General features: G+C 46.6%; 3 protein-coding genes across 5 annotated transcripts; 1 reads left to right on the plus strand and 2 right to left on the minus strand.

Moving 5' to 3' along the window:
• Positions 1–1,424: 1,424 nt before the first annotated feature.
• On the minus strand, positions 1,425–2,773 carry APOA2 (apolipoprotein A2). Its single transcript, XM_081307387.1, has 3 exons — positions 2,594–2,773; positions 2,193–2,325; positions 1,425–1,816 (listed from the first exon to the last, which is right to left on the minus strand). Exons 1-3 carry the CDS (start codon positions 2,643–2,645, stop codon positions 1,696–1,698), a joined length of 306 nt encoding a protein of 101 aa, XP_081163513.1. The 5' UTR covers positions 2,646–2,773; the 3' UTR covers positions 1,425–1,695.
• Positions 2,774–5,070: 2,297 nt separating this feature from the next.
• TOMM40L (translocase of outer mitochondrial membrane 40 like) lies at positions 5,071–9,638 on the plus strand. Of its 3 annotated transcripts, none has more exons than XM_081308855.1 (10): positions 5,071–5,209; positions 5,430–5,677; positions 5,958–6,025; positions 6,324–6,416; positions 6,684–6,785; positions 6,935–7,040; positions 7,241–7,363; positions 7,465–7,541; positions 7,752–7,854; positions 7,992–9,638. In XM_081308855.1, exons 2-10 carry the CDS (start codon positions 5,563–5,565, stop codon positions 8,129–8,131), a joined length of 927 nt encoding a protein of 308 aa, XP_081164981.1. In that variant the 5' UTR covers positions 5,071–5,209; positions 5,430–5,562; the 3' UTR covers positions 8,132–9,638. The 3 variants fall into 3 exon arrangements, with proteins under 3 accessions (XP_081164981.1, XP_081164980.1, XP_081164979.1); XM_081308854.1 differs by having other exon boundaries at positions 5,128–5,282; XM_081308853.1 differs by lacking the exon at positions 5,958–6,025 and having other exon boundaries at positions 5,128–5,282.
• On the minus strand, positions 8,834–15,046 carry NR1I3 (nuclear receptor subfamily 1 group I member 3; the record flags this gene model as incomplete). The annotated part of the gene is made up of 8 exons (XM_081308856.1): positions 14,273–15,046; positions 13,224–13,354; positions 11,447–11,616; positions 11,094–11,233; positions 10,332–10,477; positions 10,122–10,265; positions 9,829–9,949; positions 8,834–8,963 (listed from the first exon to the last, which is right to left on the minus strand). The coding sequence occupies exons 1-8, from the start codon at positions 14,404–14,406 to the stop codon at positions 8,834–8,836; spliced, it is 1,116 nt and encodes a 371-aa protein (XP_081164982.1). The 5' UTR covers positions 14,407–15,046.
• Positions 15,047–17,115: the final 2,069 nt, after the last annotated feature.

A 17,115-nucleotide genomic window follows, 5' to 3' on the forward strand; every position in this document is an offset into this window, starting at 1 on the left:
TTCTTGAATGGGTCTAGGGTCCCCAAGCTTCCAGCAACCCCTTGTGCCAAGCAATACTTTGTACGGGTAGTAACTTATGCTTCTCAAACTATTTTTCAGTTGTACCATTTGATTCACTTGTCAACTCCTAAGGAAATTCAGGCTTTTTGAAATTAACTTGTCCAAATTGTCACCTTGCAAATAACAGACTAATAAATCTTTGTTTCTGCACACTTTGCCACATGAGAAAAGGTAGATATTTTGAAAGAAAAGGGTAGGGGAATAATTATGAATGGTGAGAGTCTTGATGCCAGATTAAGGAGGTTGATCAATATATAGAATAAATTGAAGCCATCTCCAGTCTCCAGGAGAAAGATGACTTCAGATGCTGTATGTGAAATGAGCCGGGACAGGGAAATAACTGTTATAATGAATTAATTAATTTGGTACTGGGTATTGAACCTCGGGCACTCTACCACTAAGCTATAAACCCAGTCCTTTTTAGTTTTTATTTTGAGACAGGGTCTCGCTAAGTTGGTGAGGTTGGTCTCAAACTCGTGATCCTACTTCATTCAGCCTTCCAAGTAGCCAGACATACAGAGAAAATAACTTTCTTAAAAAAATATTTGTTTTTTAGGTGTAGATGGGTACAACACAATGCCTTTATTTTTATGTGGTGCTGAGGATTGAACCGGGGTCCCACCCGTGCTAGGGGAACGCTCTACTGCTGAGCCACAATCCCAGCCCCGAGAAAATAACTTTTAAAGCAGGAGGCTAAGGTTGTAGTTCAGTGGTAGAGTACTTGTCTAGTATGTGTGAATCCCTGGTTTGATTCCTTATACTATAAGTAAATAAAATAGGAATTCATTTTTATTGGAAAAGGCCTCATTTTAGAACTGTATCTCCCCCTATCAACCCAACCCGATTTCCATTTTCATTTAATCCAGGTATCACAGCGTCTCTTATATCCCATGTCCACCAAGTTAGATAACTGTCAGGCCTTTAAATAGCTACCAGTTCCAGGCTCTAAGATGGTTACCAGGCCAGTTCTTTGAATAGTGCCTGGATAATGGTAGGGGAAGGGCTTGGAATGGGTCCAAGCTTTCAGAGGTTTTGAAAGGAGGGAAGAATTAGAACACTTTTAGGGAAAGGAGTGAAACCAGGTTTCTCTTTTATTGTGAGATGGAGAAACAAGAGTATTCTCCTTACTCATAAGGAAAGAGAGGGTCTTGGGTCACACCACTGGGCTAATTTTGAGGAAGATATTTTTCTCTTTCTAGAACGATTAAGGGGAAATTCTGAAGGATGCCCTCATTTCCTGTAATTTTCAGAAGTCTAGGGATTGAGTTTATGAATCCTTCCTTTCTTTCACAGTTCCATGTCCTATACAGTAGCACTATCACTCCACGGCAGAGCCGTGCCTGGGCTTGAGGAAGAATCACAGGCGCACCACACACCACTGCTATATCATTTCAATCATTTGTCTCTTCAACCCTTTCTCCATCCCTCCACACCCAAACCCTTCTCCCTTTTAGAAGAAGATTTATCTTTTTTTCTTCTTTCCACTCCTCCCCAACTCTGCTACTTCTCCCAGTCACCTGAACACACGAGACTCACAATTTGATTCCTTCCACATTTATTGTAGAAAATGGGGAGTTGGCAGGGAGAGGGACACTAGGCCTGGTCCCTGGGGTTGGAAGAAATGGTATGGTCTCCTCACTGCTCAGCAGGCTGTGTTTTTTTGAGGTCCATGAAATTGCTCAAGAAGTTAATCAGATCAGTTCCAGCCTTCTTGACCAGGGGTGTCAGCTGTTCCTGCGTCTTTTCAAAGTAAGCCCTGGATAGGGGAGGGATTAGAGGTCAGTGTGAAGAAACCTAATGACTGGCAGGGAGGAGCCTTGTTGGTGATGAGAAGGAGCAAAATGAACTAGGTCTCTGGTCCCTCCTGCCATGGCAAAGCACCTAGTAGAATCAAGCCCGCCACTGGACAGAGCAATAGACTCTAGAGATTGAAATTCAGGGACCACTTCCTATTGCCCCTATCTGTCCAAAAGGTACACACTTTGATCTATGAGCAATGGAAGAAGTTTTCTCCCCAGTTTAAGCTTAATCCTTCTTAACCCCCACCCCTGAGTCAGTCTCCTGTAAGACCTTCCATCTTCTGTTCCTTCTCTCCACTGTCCCACCTCCAAACCCTTACCCCTGACACTTACTTGGCCTGGGCTTGAAGCTCTGGGCCCTTGGCCTTCTCCACCAGGTCCTTGCCATAGTCCGTCACAGTCTGGAGGTACTGAGAGAAAAGGCTCTGCAGAGTTGGCTCCTCAGCCTGTCTCCGAACCAAAGCCCCTAGAAACATAGGCACACTTTTCTCAGCTGGGTCCCCAGCAATGAGTCCTGGTCTCCCACCATACCTCTGCCATTCTCCACCCCAGCTCTCAGCCCCCTTTCCAAATAGATATATAGACAAATCTTTGGATATTTTTTTTTTTCTTTCTGGACTTCAGAGAGGAAAGCTCCGTGGTTGCCAGACTGAGGCATAGGAACACAGAAAATGGGTAGCGAGGACCACCATCTCCTGTTCTTCTTTGTCCCCCTCCCTCCATATCATACCCACCTTCAAGGCTACAGATGGTAAGGAGAAGCACAGTCATTGCAAGCAGCTTCATCGTGGTGACAGTAGAAAGGTGGCCTAGAATATAGTGCTGGTGGTGAGGAAGGGTGATGAAGCCAAATGGGCTTCACCCCCTCCCCAGGGATCTCACATCCAGATGCCCTCTTCACCCTGGTTCCCTTCCTTTCCACCATCAAAGCCCAGTCCTCTTCACATGCTGCCCACAGCTCTTGCTCTCTCACCATACCTACTCAGCGTCTCTGTCTTTGGTGTCTGTTGCTGGCCTGGCTGGAAAGGCAGGGGCTATATATATACCTGTCCATTTCACCACCCCCTGTCAGGTGATAGAGATTCTGGGGAGATACTGGGGGAGGGACCATGTTGAAGTAAACAGATTGGAGAAATGGGGGAGGAGAGGATAAGAAATGAGGAACTCATGGCGATGAAATGAGAAGCAGAGGGTACAGGCCTTAGTGAAGGGCAAAAGTGTACACATCCATCTGTTTAAGATTGATTCTTTTGGGATCTGGGGCTAGTTATCTTTGGATTTGTATGCAGTGGGGAAGCAAGATTTCTAATCATTTCTCTGGAAAGCTCTGACATCAAACCCTTGACCCTTGATCTTTTTATCTCTTTTCTGAGTAAATTTCATCTCCCCAACCCTACTTGTCTTCACTGCAACTTTGAAGATAAGTATTGGGGAAAAGAATAAAAGAAAAAAAAAAGCAGTTGAAATTAGGGGCAGTAGTGAAGGGAATGGGGGTTAGGAGAATGAGAGTCAGGGTCAGAGGGCAGGTGTGATTGACTCTGTCCTTTTTCAGTTAATGTATAATGAGACAGGGGGAGAAAACAACCCAGGGCCAGAATGGCCCTCCTGGTTGCTGATCAATGAGCATACCCTTCCCCCAATAAAAACAAATTCAGAAAACAGCCTCTGCCCTTCCCCTCTCAGTTGGAGAGCTCTGGCAGGAAAAGACACAAGAGGCTCCTGCTAGGATAAGGGTTGAATATACCTGGTCATCTGACTGCCTTATCAGTTCAAGGCAGTGGTCAGCCAATATTGAATTAGCAGGGGCCATAGAATACCTATGGCCAAGGTCCTGGCCCTTGTCCCAGCCCTAATTAAGGGGAGGGGGGTTACATTCCTAGGCTCAAAGCATTTCAGTAGAATTAGCTAACTAGATACCAGAAGCATTTGTATCTTCCACCCTATTGCCCTCAAAGTTTGCTCCCTAGGTATGTGGAACATTCCTGAAAGATGGGAGGGAGTGGTGGGAGCTAGTGAGAAAGGTAGGGAACAAAGGCTAAAAAATTTTATTCCGTTTTCAATTATTCCCCAGTAGAGCTCATAGTTCTTGAGTGTAGTCTATTGCTTGCCCCTGGCCCTAAGGCAGAGCACATTTGTGGTCTGGAAACTTATTCCTAGGTTTTATTTGTTCACCCTGCCTGAAAACTCAAAGAAAGAAGGATTAACTATAGAGGTACCTGTTTTTGTTGTTGTTGTTGTTATTTTGGGGGGCGTGTACCAGGGGCGCTTAACCACTGAGCCACATTCCCAGGCCTTTTTTGTGTTTTATTGAGATACAGGCCTCACTGAGTTGCTTAGGGCTTCACTAAGTTTCTGAGCTGGCTTTGAATTTGCCATCCTCCTGCCTCGGACTCCCGAGCCGCTGGGCTTAGATGGTATTTTGAGGAATAGTTCTGCCCAGAGCCTGCTCCTCTACCCCAAACTGTCACACACCCATTTCCTTTCTACCGAGAGGGGACACTCCTGAGAGGTGTAGACCTCTAGAAGATGAGGGGGTTTGTGTCTGGGGAAGAGCTGTGCTTATGTGTCATTTAGAGGCGGGCTGAGGAGGGCTGTGGATTCAATGGGGATGTGGGGCATGATATGAACTAGGTTGGAAAGAAGTCTTCAGGATCATTCCTCCATCATTCGTCACTAAACACAAAATCTGAGTTGGGTGTGGTGGCACACGTTTGTAATCACAGTTACTCCAGAGGCTAAGACTGGAGGATCACAAGTTCAGCTTCGGCAACTAATCGAGTCCTATCTCAAAAAAAAAAAAAAAAAAAAAAAAGTTGGGGATGTAGTTCAGTGGTAGAGCTCCCGGGGGTTCAATCCCCAATACCAAAAATAAAACAGCCTCCAGGCTGTAGTTTCACTTTTTTCGTGGCCGGTGCAAGGAGTTTCAGTGGCCCAAGCGACAAGATACTCCCTCTAGTGGCTTGAACGTTCACAGGTTTATCTCGACCTTGGAGAGGCAGGGCAATCTAAGGCCTTCTGCTGAAGCCTAAGAAACCACCAATCAAATCCCGCTGGCCTCTGCCCCGCCAGGGTGAAGCTCTCCGGCAGCCATGCCTGCCACTCTTTTGCTTCCTTCTTTCTCATTGGCGACTAGGAGATCGAAGTGCCTTTTTTCCCACCCATTGGGCGGGACCGAATCAGGAGAGGGTTGGGTCTTAGGTAGTTTCCTTTGCCCGGTTCCAAGATGGCGCTCATGGCCACTCTGGAAATGCAACGTGAAGCCGAAGCTTTGCCATTAACCAAGATGGCTGCCCCCATCAAGATGACCGGGGTGTGCCGGGGGGAAAGGGACCGCAGGATGGTCTGAGATGGTAAGGGCTACTGTTCTATTGCGGGCCTGCCCTCAGGGCGTGGGAATGAAGATTAGAAAGACTAGGAATCCAGGTGAGGTCTGTGGTGGGGGTTAGGATTAGAAAATGGGAGCGAGGACAGGGGTGACAGGTGGGGGTGAGGGATCAAAGATGGGGTGGGAGTGTGCCTAGGGTTCTATCTCTCCATCGGTGCTCTCTCTCCCCACTCTTCCTGTTCCAGGACTAGCATTCGATCATGTGGAAGTTTCTGAGACTGGGGAGCCTGATGATGGGGGGTGGGGCCCGTGGGGGGTAGAGGAAGCCAGAATCCTTTCCCAGGCTAACCCGGGCCCCTCCCTGTCCTCTGGACTAAAATGGGTAATACTTTGGGCCTGGCACCGATGGGGAGTATGCCCCGCCGGAGCCCCCGCCGAGAGGAACCTCTACCCAACCCTGGGAGCTTCGATGAGCTGCACCGGCTATGCAAAGGTGAGAACTCTGTCCTTTGCATCTCAAGTTGAAGGGGCGGAGGAAGGGAGGGTCTTGAAACCTGATGTCCGGTGATGGGAACAGAAAAGGGGAAATCACAGCTGCGGCATTCAGTTCAGGGAGAATCAGGTGCCCAAATGAAGTAGAGCATTTCGTTTGAGGAGTTGAAAGGAGGTCAATCCCTCCAGTGCTTCATATGGGATTGAAAGGGGAGACTATCTCTTTGGGTAGGGATTCCTTGTCTGTGCTTATTCCTTCCCTTCCCCCCCACCCCCTTCAGATGTATTCCCAGCACAGATGGAGGGAGTGAAGCTCGTTGTCAACAAGGTTCTGAGCAGCCATTTCCAGGTGCTCCCACTTCTCTGTCCCATCCTTACCATTCCTTCGTGCCTATCGTTGGATCCTCCTTTCCTTTTTGCACTCCAGCCTTAGCTAGGCTATGTGGGACAAATGAGGGAGGATGTGGGGTTCTCTTTACCTCCGTTGCCTGCGGGACTTGGTGCTTTAAATCTGTTAACCCACTGCATATGTTGGGATATTTGGGATTCTTAAAAGGCCCCCTGAATGAGGAGAAGATGACGGGTGGGATGAGGTATTGAAATGAAACATGGATGCTCTCTTCCTCCATTGACTCCTCTTTCTGCAGGTGGCTCACACTGTGCACATGAGTGCCCTGGGCTTACCTGGCTATCACCTCCATGCAGCCTATGCAGGGGATTGGCAGCTCAGCCCTACAGAGGTGAGGGCTCCACATACCTGGGTCCACTCTCTAAAAGCGCACCCGGGACTTAGGTCCGGAGGAGGAGGAAATGTGTGTGTTAAGGGAAGAATTGACAGTAACCAGATTCTGTCTCTTCTGAATGGCAAAGGATGGGGAAACAATTCTATGAAAAGATGCCAGAGTTTTTCTTTGTGTCTCCACTAGGGGGCGCTGAGTAACCCAGTGTTTGGGTTTAAGTTGAGTAATGCTATCCAGCTCAGCCTTACTGTCTACACTCCTCACCAGGTGTTCCCCACTGTGGTAGGGGATATGGACAGCAGTGGAAGTCTCAACGCCCAGGTCCTACTTCTGTTGGCAGAGCGGCTCCGAGCTAAGGCTGTCTTCCAGGTGACCCACAGTTCCTGCCTCCATCCATCGAGGCACTTCTCTTTCTCCTCTATGGGTATCCTGCCGCGGGGAAGCCAGGGGGAGGATCAGAGGCAATAGTGATTATAAAAAGATGGTTGGAGATTTTACTTCTTGCTCTCTCCACACAGACACAACAGGCCAAATTCCTGACATGGCAGTTTGATGGCGAGTATCGAGGAGATGACTACACAGCCACTCTGACCCTAGGAAATCCTGACCTGATTGGGGAATCAGGTGAGGAGTTGGGACAGGGTTCTTTTGAACCCTAAACAGGGTTCTATTTGCTAATGTTGGACATGCCTCCTCATCTTCTGTACAGTTTGGGAGTTTGAAAAGGAATTTCTGGGGCAGGTTGTAGGAGGGAACTGGGGGTGAAGGAGTAGTCCTCACTATTGTCTCTATGACTGACTCCACGTCTCCTCACTCCCCCACAGTGATCATGGTCGCTCACTTTCTGCAGAGCCTCACTCATCGACTGGTGCTAGGAGGAGAGCTAGTTTATCACCGGCGGCCGGGTGAAGAGGGGGCCATCTTGACTCTGGCTGGGAAGTACTCGGGTATGGGGTGAAGTGGAATGGCAATTCTGGCTTTGCTGGGGTCCTTGGAATGCGTCCTACTACAGTAATTCTCCTTTCCCCTTGTATTTTGTTTTTTACAGCTGTACACTGGGTTGCTACATTGAATGTGGGATCTGGCGGGGCCCATGCAAGCTATTACCACAGGGCAAACGAACAGGTGAGCTACTGATCTCATGCCCTATGCTAGCAAGTCAGTTATATAAACTTTTGCCTCTGTAGACAAACAGGCTCTTGCTGGCCTAGTATTCTTCCTACCCACACAGGTATACATTTTCATGGATGTCTTCATTCTGCTGATCCCCTGTCAGGGCCCCTCGGGTCTTCACCAAGACTGAATCCCCCTCTTTTCCTTGCCCTTGTTTTTCAGGTTCAGGTTGGAGTGGAGTTTGAGGCAAACACAAGGCTACAAGACACAACCTTCTCCTTTGGTTACCACCTGACTTTGCCCCAGGCCAACATGGTGTTTAGAGGTAAGAGTTATTGTGACAGCATTCCGAAGTGCTGAAGGATCAGGGGATGCAGAGGGAGGGAAGTTCTACCTTATTTTTGCCAACCCTTTTCTCCAAGTCTTGTTCAATAACCTAGTTGATGTTTTCTTTCCCAATAGGCTTGGTGGATAGTAACTGGTGTGTAGGTGCTGTGCTGGAGAAGAAGATGCCCCCGCTGCCCGTCACCTTGGCCCTTGGAGCCTTCCTTAATCATTGGCGCAACAGATTCCATTGTGGCTTCAGCATCACTGTGGGCTGAGGTTGTCCCAGAGCCAGCCCCCACAGCTGGAACCTGAGTCAGGTGTCCTAGGGCCAGAGACTAGGCTCCTCTCCAGAGCCCACCTCGATGGGTGACCTCTACGTCCTAGGAGCAGAGTGGGGAATAGGACCATACCCTTCTCAAAATTGGCGCTGCCACTGGGTCAGCTGATAAGGCAGTGGCTTGAGGCTCCCACTTCTGCCACCAGCCCCAGTATCATCTTCCCCACGCTCTTGTTGCTCTGGACTAAGGGAGAAGGATTAAGGAATATGTCTGGTTGAACTCCCCCCTTCATTTCCATCTTTGTTTTCCTCTGGATTAAAGCCCCTAGCTCCTTCCTCTCCAGAGCAGAAAAGACTGCATGGGATTAGCTTCCCCATCCTGTTTTCCCATCCCAGAGTCTCCCAAGGCTGAGAAAGTAGGGCTGAAGGGCTAAATTTGGGGCATTGAAAAGTGGGACCTACCCATTCCCAGAAGTTTTACCTCTTAGCCTGAGACTTCCTCTTCTTCATCTTCTATGCATCCAAAGGACAACCTTACCCCCATGGTCACCCCTGAGGACCCCAATGATCGCATGAAGAGGCATTTATTGCTTTAGTCTTTCATTACAATCACTGAACTCCCTTTCTCCTCCTCCTAGCAATTTCCCCTTTCCAGTCCGGTGTGTCCCAAGTGGGCTGGGGAAGAAGGCCAGGCTGGGGCTCAGCTGCAGATCTCCTGGAGCAGTGGCATCATAGCAGATAGTCCCTGTATGCGCTGGAGTTGGTAACAGTATGCGTTGTTAATACTCCGGAGTTCAACCAACAGGCCCAGCAACTTTGCATATAGAAACCTTTGAAGGAAGTAGTGGGGTTACCAGGGAAGAGGAAGGAAATAAGACAGCTAGAAGTCTTGTCCTGAGGCCCTGACCCACTGAATTAACCCTCAGTGAGGCTAAGTCTGAACTTTAGAGAAAATCAGGCTCTGGTATGAAAATTTGTCAAATGTTCAAAAGTCCCCAAAGGGGTATCTGTCTGATACTATCTTCTCACAATGCCCAGTTTTTCCTGAACTCTGAGGGCCAAGTGTGAAGGAAGCCCCAGACCTTGCCAGAACTTCAACTGTGTAGAGTCTGAGGGTTTGGCCTTCTAGAGCAAGTTCTAGAAGATGGGTGGGTTGTTCTGTGGTACAAACTATCCTTCTTCTGGCAAACTGACTTATTGAGGAATGAGTAAAAACAGAAGTTGCACATACCTCAGAGCCCGGATAGATTCTGAATCAGGGACACAAAACTGTGAATGACCCTAACTCCAAGGGAAATGAAAAAATTCAAGGAATTGGCCAAGTGGAGAGACGAGAAAGGGCCAAGGAACAAAAGTGAGCAAGACTCTTAATGGTCCATTTTAGTCTGGAGAAGTTATAGTGCTAGGTTATAGATGTCATCAATCTCAGGAATGCTATTATAAGAGCCTGTGAGCTACTACTTTGCATCTCTACTGAATAAAAAAAAAAAATCTGGAAAAAGTAAGATCAAACATCAGTAAGAGCAATTTGAATGCTGGAACTGTGCAACTGGGATGGCCAGAGGGAAGGACCAGACCCCAAGAGATCTGGTTTGCCAAAGGAAAAGACAGGAAAAGCATTCATCCAGGGTTGAGTGTTTTTCATAATCTCTTTCTTCCCCAGTGCAGCCTCCAAGCTCCCAGGCTCCCACCTACCGATTTCGGGGCCTTGGTTCCTGTTCCTTGATGTAGCTGTCCAGAGTTAGTGCCATCTCCTCTTGCAGCTGATCAATCTCTTCTCTCTGGGTAACTCCAGGCCGATCTGTAAGAGAGAGAGCTGGGAAGGACAAGGGGGGGGGGGGGGCCTGCACAGTGTCCCAGGGTCTGAGGATGATATAGACCCACTCCAAAGGTTTAAAGGCTAGATGGCCATGGACGGATGGATTCAAGGGACCCAGTTTGGGTAGAGATGGTGGGACCAAAGTTTCTGGGCTTTGGGAAATGCTCACCAGGAGAGAAGAGGGCCATGGCAGCCATGAGCACATACTCAGGCTCCTGGAGCTGCAGTCGTTTTAGTGTCCCATGGAAGCGAAATATCAACTCCAAAAATTCTTCCTGAAACCCTACTGTAGGAGATATGAGGCTTAGAGCCTCTAGGTCACCTCACCTCATCCCAGACCACAAGGACATATGCCCCTACTGCTCTAGCACCTTCTCACCATGGGCTCCATCTTCCATTGTGTAGCAAAGAGGTCCACACAGGAAGTTTTGTGTTTGGAGACAGAAAGTGGTATTGAGTACAATGTGAGATATTTCCACAGCTGCTCCCTTGAGAAGGGAGATTTGGTCCTCCATGGGCAGGGATCTGTGGAGAACACGAAAAAAAAGGGCATTTTAGACAAGTCTGAACTTAGGAGAGGGAGAGGAACTTCCAGTCCTGAGTGACACACTTAAAAACAAACCTGATTTTGAGACCTGGTGCTTGGAAATACTAAGGGGTGTGGTAATTGGTTGAGTGACTTTTTTATTTTGGGGTGCTGAACCACTGAGCTACATCACCAGCCCTTTTTATTTTCTGTTTTGAAACGGTCTCATTGAGTTGCTTAGGGCCTAGCTAAATTGCTGAGGCTGGCCTCGAACTTGCCATCCTCCTGCTTCAACCTCCCAAATTGTTGGGATTACAGGCATGCACCACCATGTGTGATAGGACTCCCCCCACCCTAGTACTGGGGATTGAATCCAAGGGCTCTCTACCACTGAGCTACACCCCCAGCACTTTTTATTTTGAGACAGGTTCTACTAAATTGCTATGACAGGCTGCAAATTTGCAATCCTTCTTCTTCAACCTCCTGAGTAGCTGGGATTACAAGCATGAGCCACTATGACCAGCTGATCAGTAACTTTTAGAGGTGGGGAGAGATGAAGACGGTATACAATTTATGAAGCCCTTGCTTCATGAGAGAGAAGGGAAGATCACTCACCGGAAAAGAGGCAGATCCTTTGTGAACTTGATAATTTGCTGCATCATGAAAGTGTTGATGTCTGCGAAGTGTGTGAGCAGAGGTAGCACAGGGGTCAGGGTAGGCAAGGGCTGATGATGGATGAACAGGTAGGCTGGAGGCTGTAGAGATCAGGATGTGAGCCAGAGTCCCTGGCTCCTAGGGCTTTTGTTGAGGCCTCACCAGCCTTATTTGGAAAGGTTCTTTAGAGGAATTTGCCCAGATTGGGGTTCTGGAGAAGATCTATCCTCTGTTGGTACATGGTACACAGCCCTCTCCCTTAGGCCACCTCCTAGATACCCTTTTGGTCACTTTCAGCCCTGATCAGTGCTCACCCTGAATTGCACAAACTGGTCAAACATGGTGCCAACATGACGAGTGTGGGCCCCCAGAAGGGTCTGGACCAGCTTTTTCTGCTCCTGACTCAGTTGTGTAGGAGTCTGCTGTGCCCGCCGCTGTGCCTGTTTTGCTCGTCGTAATGCCAGGGCTTCTGCCGACAGTATCACTGTACCAGACGAGATGTATCAAAGCTATTTAGACCAGCAGAGAGCATCTTTCAGCCAGTCCCTGATCTGGGATTCCTCAACCACTCTATACAAGGAAGAATTGGGGAAGGAAGGAGAGTTCCTGAGGCTTCCTTGAACTTGATTGATTCCTAGAGACCTCAAGTGTGGGGAATTCCTGCCCCCTTTCACCAACCTCAGTTACCTGTAAGGCACATGGCAGGAAACAATGCACTGTGGGAAAGGAGGGAAGGATGGAGAGTAAAGTGGGAAAGGTATAAGATGGTTGGCTTTGGGGGGAAATAATTAAGAGGGGCTTAATAAAGTGCTAAGGCAGCACCTTGTGTTTGTATAATATGTTAGCTTTTCATTTCCATGACCAAAATACCTGACATAACTTAGAGGAGGAAACATTTCTTTTGACTCAATTTCAGTCTATGGTTGGCTGGTTCTGTTCTTTGGGACGGAGGCAAGGCAGAACATCATGGCAGAAAAGCTACTCAGCTCATGGCAGCAGGAAGCAGAGAGAGGGAGGAAGATGATGAGGAAGATAAACCCTTCCAGGGCAGGTTCTCAGTAAGCTACTCCAATTAGGTCCCAACTCCTACAGTTTCTATCACGTCCCAATAGTTCACTCAAATTATTAGTTCCATCAAATGGATTAATTCACTGATGAGGTTCTATCCCTCATGATCCAGTCATTTCCTAAAAGCCCTGCCTCTGAACATTACTGCATTGGAAACCGAGACTTCAACACATGAGACTTTGGGGACATTCCAGATCCAAACCATGACACAGCATTATAATTTCAAAGGTTCTGAGGTTAGATTTCACTGGATGAAACAACACTGTGGTAGACAATGTAAGTATTATTCATATTTTTCAGAAATGTAAATATGCTTAGATTCTAGCAACAGGTCCAGGGTCATAAAATAAATGATGCAGATTGAATTCAAACCAAGATCTTTTGGTTTATAAATAGTTTTCTTTCCATCCTATTGAAAAGTACTGCAATCGTATGGAAAAAGCAAGAGTTTAGTGTCAGGCAGACTTGAATTTGAATACTGACTGTACAACTTTTTAGCTGGTTGATCTTGGGTAAGTTAACTTCTTTGAGTCCCAGTTATATCATCTATTGGGAGCATAGAATAGTTTACCTGGCACAGAGAAAACATTAATTAATTAAAAATTATTGAGCATCTACTAGGTGATAGGCATTATACTCAAGAGATAAAAGAAAAAAGCCGGCCATATGAATACCAAGGGAAGCACTTTTCAGGTAGAGGGAATGAGGAGTGCAAAAGTCCTGGGGAAGAGTGTGATTGGTGGGTTTAAGAAGGGCATTTAAGTCAATGTTATTGGACTGGATTGGGCAAGGGGGAAAGAGGAAATGAAGTCTGAAAGGTGGTATGCAGGAACCAGATCAAGAGATCTTGTACTTTAAAAGAGATGGGGAGCCATTGAGAGTTTTGAGTAGAATAGTGATATCATCTGACAAATTTGAAAAAAAAATCTTACTGTGCTTGTTAATGCAAAATGTACTATTGGGAACAACGACAAAGCACAGAGACAGCCAATGGACAACTGGGAAGGTAGGAGACCAACTCACTGTCTTTCCTCATGCCAGCACCTAGACACTTCTGCAACCTGCAGGCCGGACAGTGGCGCCTCAGGGTCTTGCTGATCTCACAGCTTCCAGCAAAGGGGCAGGTGAGACCCGTGCTTTTACTGACTGCTCGTCTGTGGAAGTCAGACATTTTTGTTTTTTTGTTGTAGATGGACACATACCTTTATTTTATTTATTTTTATGTGGTGCTGAGGATTGAAACCAATGCCTCACACGTACTAAGCAAGCACTCTAGACCACTGAGCCATAACCCCAGCCCCAACAGAGACATTTTTAATTTTTGTGGTACTAGGAATCAAAACCCTGGGGGGGGGGGAGGCCTTAACCACTGAGCTACATACCTAGCCCTTTTTTTTAATATTTATTTTTTAGTTGTAGTTGGACACAATACTTTTATTTTTATTTATTTTTATGTGGTGCTGAGGATCGAACCCAGGGCCTCACATGTGCTAGGCAAGCATTCTACCACTGAGCCACAATCCCAGCCCCATACCTAGCCCTTTTTATTTTTTATTTTGAGACAGGGTCTTGCTAACTTGCCCAGGCTGGCCAGGAACTTGCCACCCTCCTATGTCAGCCTGTGTAGCTGGGACTACAGCTGTCTCCCACCTTCACTCAGCAAAGAACTTCAGGAGTGAATAGAGCACAAGTTCAAAGAACTTCAGGAGTGAATAGAGCACAACACACAGGATCATTGGGGCAAGCCTAGTCAATATAGTATTACCTTAGTGCTTTGCAGTGGGCACATAATAAGTACTCTTGAGACACACACACACACACACACACAGAGAAAGAGGGGTGGGGAACAAATGGACTGTGTGCATGGGACAAATATTTGGTCCTCTCTTTTTTATCATGCCGTCAGTTTATACAGTGGTGTGGTTGGCAAGATGTAGAGTGCTAGCCACAGAGTAGTGAGACTTAAATACAGGAGTAATGTAGCTGAACAAGGCTGGGCGTGTGCCAGGGTTTAAAGGCTGACTGATAGGAGCTGGGAACAGGGTTGTTTCTATGGAGGAGGAGGGTCTTACCTGAAGAAACCTTTGCAGCCCTCGCATGTCAGAGCATGGAAATGATAGCCTGTGGCTCGGTCCCCACACACCACACAGTTCCTTGGCTCATCTTCCCCACTAGCCATGATTCCAGGTGTTGGTGTAGCTATCATGGACCCCTGAATGTGAGAAGATTTAGCAGACCGCTCTGAGCCACTTGTGACTTTCTCTTCTTTCTGTAGAGCCTCTTTCCAAACCTGCCCTGAACCTGGTCCCAGCACTATTTATACTAAAAGCAAGACAGTTGCTTAAGTCTCTGGCCCTGAACAAAAAGTTATTTTATTTATTTATTTATTTATTTATTTATTTATTTATTGGTGATGGTGGGGGGAAACTGGGAATTGAACCCAGGAACCAGGAGTATTTTACTATTGAGCTACATCCCTAGGCAGAATTTTGCTAGCTGAAGCTGATTTCAAACTTAAAATCTTCCTATCTCATCCTCCCAAGCTGCTGGGATTACAGGCGTGCACCACCACACCTGGACCCCAAAAGATTTCTTACCTGCTTCTCTTAGGCAACACACCACAGGCCACAGAATTTGGTGCAGGATGCGTCTTGCCAAATTCCCACAGTGACTCTGCTTTCCTTGTGATCTCAGGAGTTAGCAATTATGGTACTTTTCACTACCTGGAAAACAAGGGATGTCTATGTATGTGGCCTCTGGGTGCTCTCAGAGCCCTAGGTAGGTAGGGCACATACTCTGGACCTAGGGCAAAGGCCTGTGTAGGAAGTTTACCAGCATGCCTAAGGTGCTGGTTGGTGGCACATGGGGAGGGTTCCTGGTGGGCGGGACCTTATGACTCATTAGAAGCTGCTTCTTATCAGACTCATCAAGTTTTTTTTTCTACTTTTGAGCTTCAGGGTAGATCTGCAGCCTCCTCTATACATGGATCCTGGACAAGCTGTGAGGGAAAGAAAGGGAAAGACAGAGCAAACTTTTCACATGCACTATGTCAGTAGTAAAATTAACTATTTTACTAACAATGGTATCTTACAATTATACCAGACTCAGAAAAGTTCTTTTAAAAAAGACTTTAAGGGGCTGGAGATGTGGCTCAAGTGGTAGCGCGCTCGCCTGGCATGCGTGCAGCCCGGGTTCGATCCTCAGCACCACATACAAACAAAGATGTTGTGTCCGCCGAAAACTAAAAATAAATATTAAAAATATTCTCTCTCTCTCTCTCTCTCTCTCTCTCTCTCTCTCTCTCTCTCTTTAAAAAAAAATAAGAGTCTTCTTTGTAAAAAAAATAAAAAAATAAAAATAAAAAAGACTTTAAAATTAGGCTTCAGAAAGAAAGAAAATGGAAGGATGTAATAAAAAAAATTAAGAGCCAGGCAGAAGGGCTGGGTTTGTGGCTCAGTGGGAGAGTGTTTGCCAAGCACATATGAGGCACTGGGTTTGATCCCCAGAGCAACATTAAAAAAATAAAATAAAATAAAGGTATTGTGTTCATCTACAACTGGAAAAAAAAAGTCAGGCTTATAATCTCCAGAGACTTGGGACAACAAGGTAGAAGGATCACAAATTCAAGTCCAGTCTCAGCAATTTAGGACCTGTCTCAAAATTAAAGACAAAAGGGCTGAAACTATAGCTCATTTGTCTATAATTGTAGAGCATTTGTCTAGCTTCCTTGGGTTCAATTCCCAGCTTATATTAAAAGAAAAAAAAAAAGGCTGGGAATGTAGTTTAGTGGTTAAGTGCCTCTAGGTTCAATCCCCTGTAAGTGGGGTGGGAGGAATTGGTCTAACTAAGAGCCTAGAAGAGGGTCCCATTTTCTTGCTATGAATGGCTGAGAATTAATTCAGAGTGAATTCTAGTAAATCAGAGGTAGCTGGGGTTGATTTGTGAACTCCTGTGCCAGAGCTGACTTCAGGTGTGACCTATGTAGTTGCACTAGGCCCTACATTCAGAGGAGTTCATCGCTTAGGTCAATACTCTGCTCTGCAGTCCTGAAATAAGATTTTTTTTAAAAAAATAAGGGTTTTCATTTTTCAGTGGGTCTCCAAAACTATGTACACAGCATGTCTGGAGTTAAGATGAAGGACTTCTGATTAATGTATTTAAGAATCAGAAGTAGGGGGGTTAGATTTGTGGCTCAGGGTTAGAATGATTTCCTAGGATGTATGAGGCACTGGGTTCAATCCTCAGCACCACATCAACAATAAATAAATAAAAATAAAGTCATTGTGTCTATCTACTGCCGCAGTCTTGGCTGGGCACAGAATCACGAGCCACCACACAGCTTTGTAGATTCAAACAGCAATTCTTTATTCCCGAACTCACACCGGCCTCCACACACGTTCTGGGGCAATCCCAGTTCTGCTGCCACACAATTCACCTACTCCAAGAGGCTTTCTTCCCAAAGTACTCTCTGAATCTCACGAGAACTCAAAGGGAGCTCAGGTAGCAGGAACGCCCTAATTCCAGCAGCAATAATCCTCAACATCGAACTTCCCTAAAATCCAAGGTCTTAAACTGGGAACGCCCTTAACCCAAGGAGCGGGATACTTCCTCAAACTGCAGGACATACCCTAATCCTGGATCCTCCCTGGTCGTTGAGCAGGGTCACCTTTCTCAAACACACATGCAAGGTCAACAGCGAATTTAACATGGGGTACGCTGGCAAGGAAATTTCGATGCGTCATTCCTACTTCGTAATGGCCCTCAGCAATCTACAACTAAAAGAAACAAACAAACAAAAAAATTAAGCAGGGTGCAGTGGTGCATGCCTGTAATCCCAGTGGCTGGGGAGGCTGAGGCAGGAGGATCACAAGTTCAAAGCCAGCCTCAGCAATTTAGCAAGGCTCTAAGCAACTCA

The sequence above is a fragment of the Spermophilus citellus genome, assembly GCF_964194105.1.
Source record: "Spermophilus citellus genome assembly, chromosome: 9".
NCBI classification, from domain to species: domain Eukaryota; kingdom Metazoa; phylum Chordata; class Mammalia; order Rodentia; family Sciuridae; genus Spermophilus; species Spermophilus citellus.

Excerpts from the sequence above, each read along its gene's own strand:
- TOMM40L (XM_081308853.1), top strand. The coding sequence starts at position 5,207 with ATGGTAAGGGCTACTGTTCTATTGCGGGCCTGCCCTCAGGGCGTGGGA. Across the intron at positions 6,786-6,934 it reads GAGCTAAGGCTGTCTTCCAG|ACACAACAGGCCAAATTCCT; the intron begins GTGACCCACAGT and ends CTCTCCACACAG. Across the intron at positions 7,364-7,464 it reads TCTGGCTGGGAAGTACTCGG|CTGTACACTGGGTTGCTACA; the intron begins GTATGGGGTGAA and ends TGTTTTTTACAG.
- APOA2 (XM_081307387.1), bottom strand. The coding sequence starts at position 2,645 with ATGAAGCTGCTTGCAATGACTGTGCTTCTCCTTACCATCTGTAGCCTT. Across the intron at positions 2,326-2,593 it reads TACCATCTGTAGCCTTGAAG|GGGCTTTGGTTCGGAGACAG; the intron begins GTGGGTATGATA and ends CTATGTTTCTAG. Across the intron at positions 1,817-2,192 it reads GAGCTTCAAGCCCAGGCCAA|GGCTTACTTTGAAAAGACGC; the intron begins GTAAGTGTCAGG and ends TCCCCTATCCAG.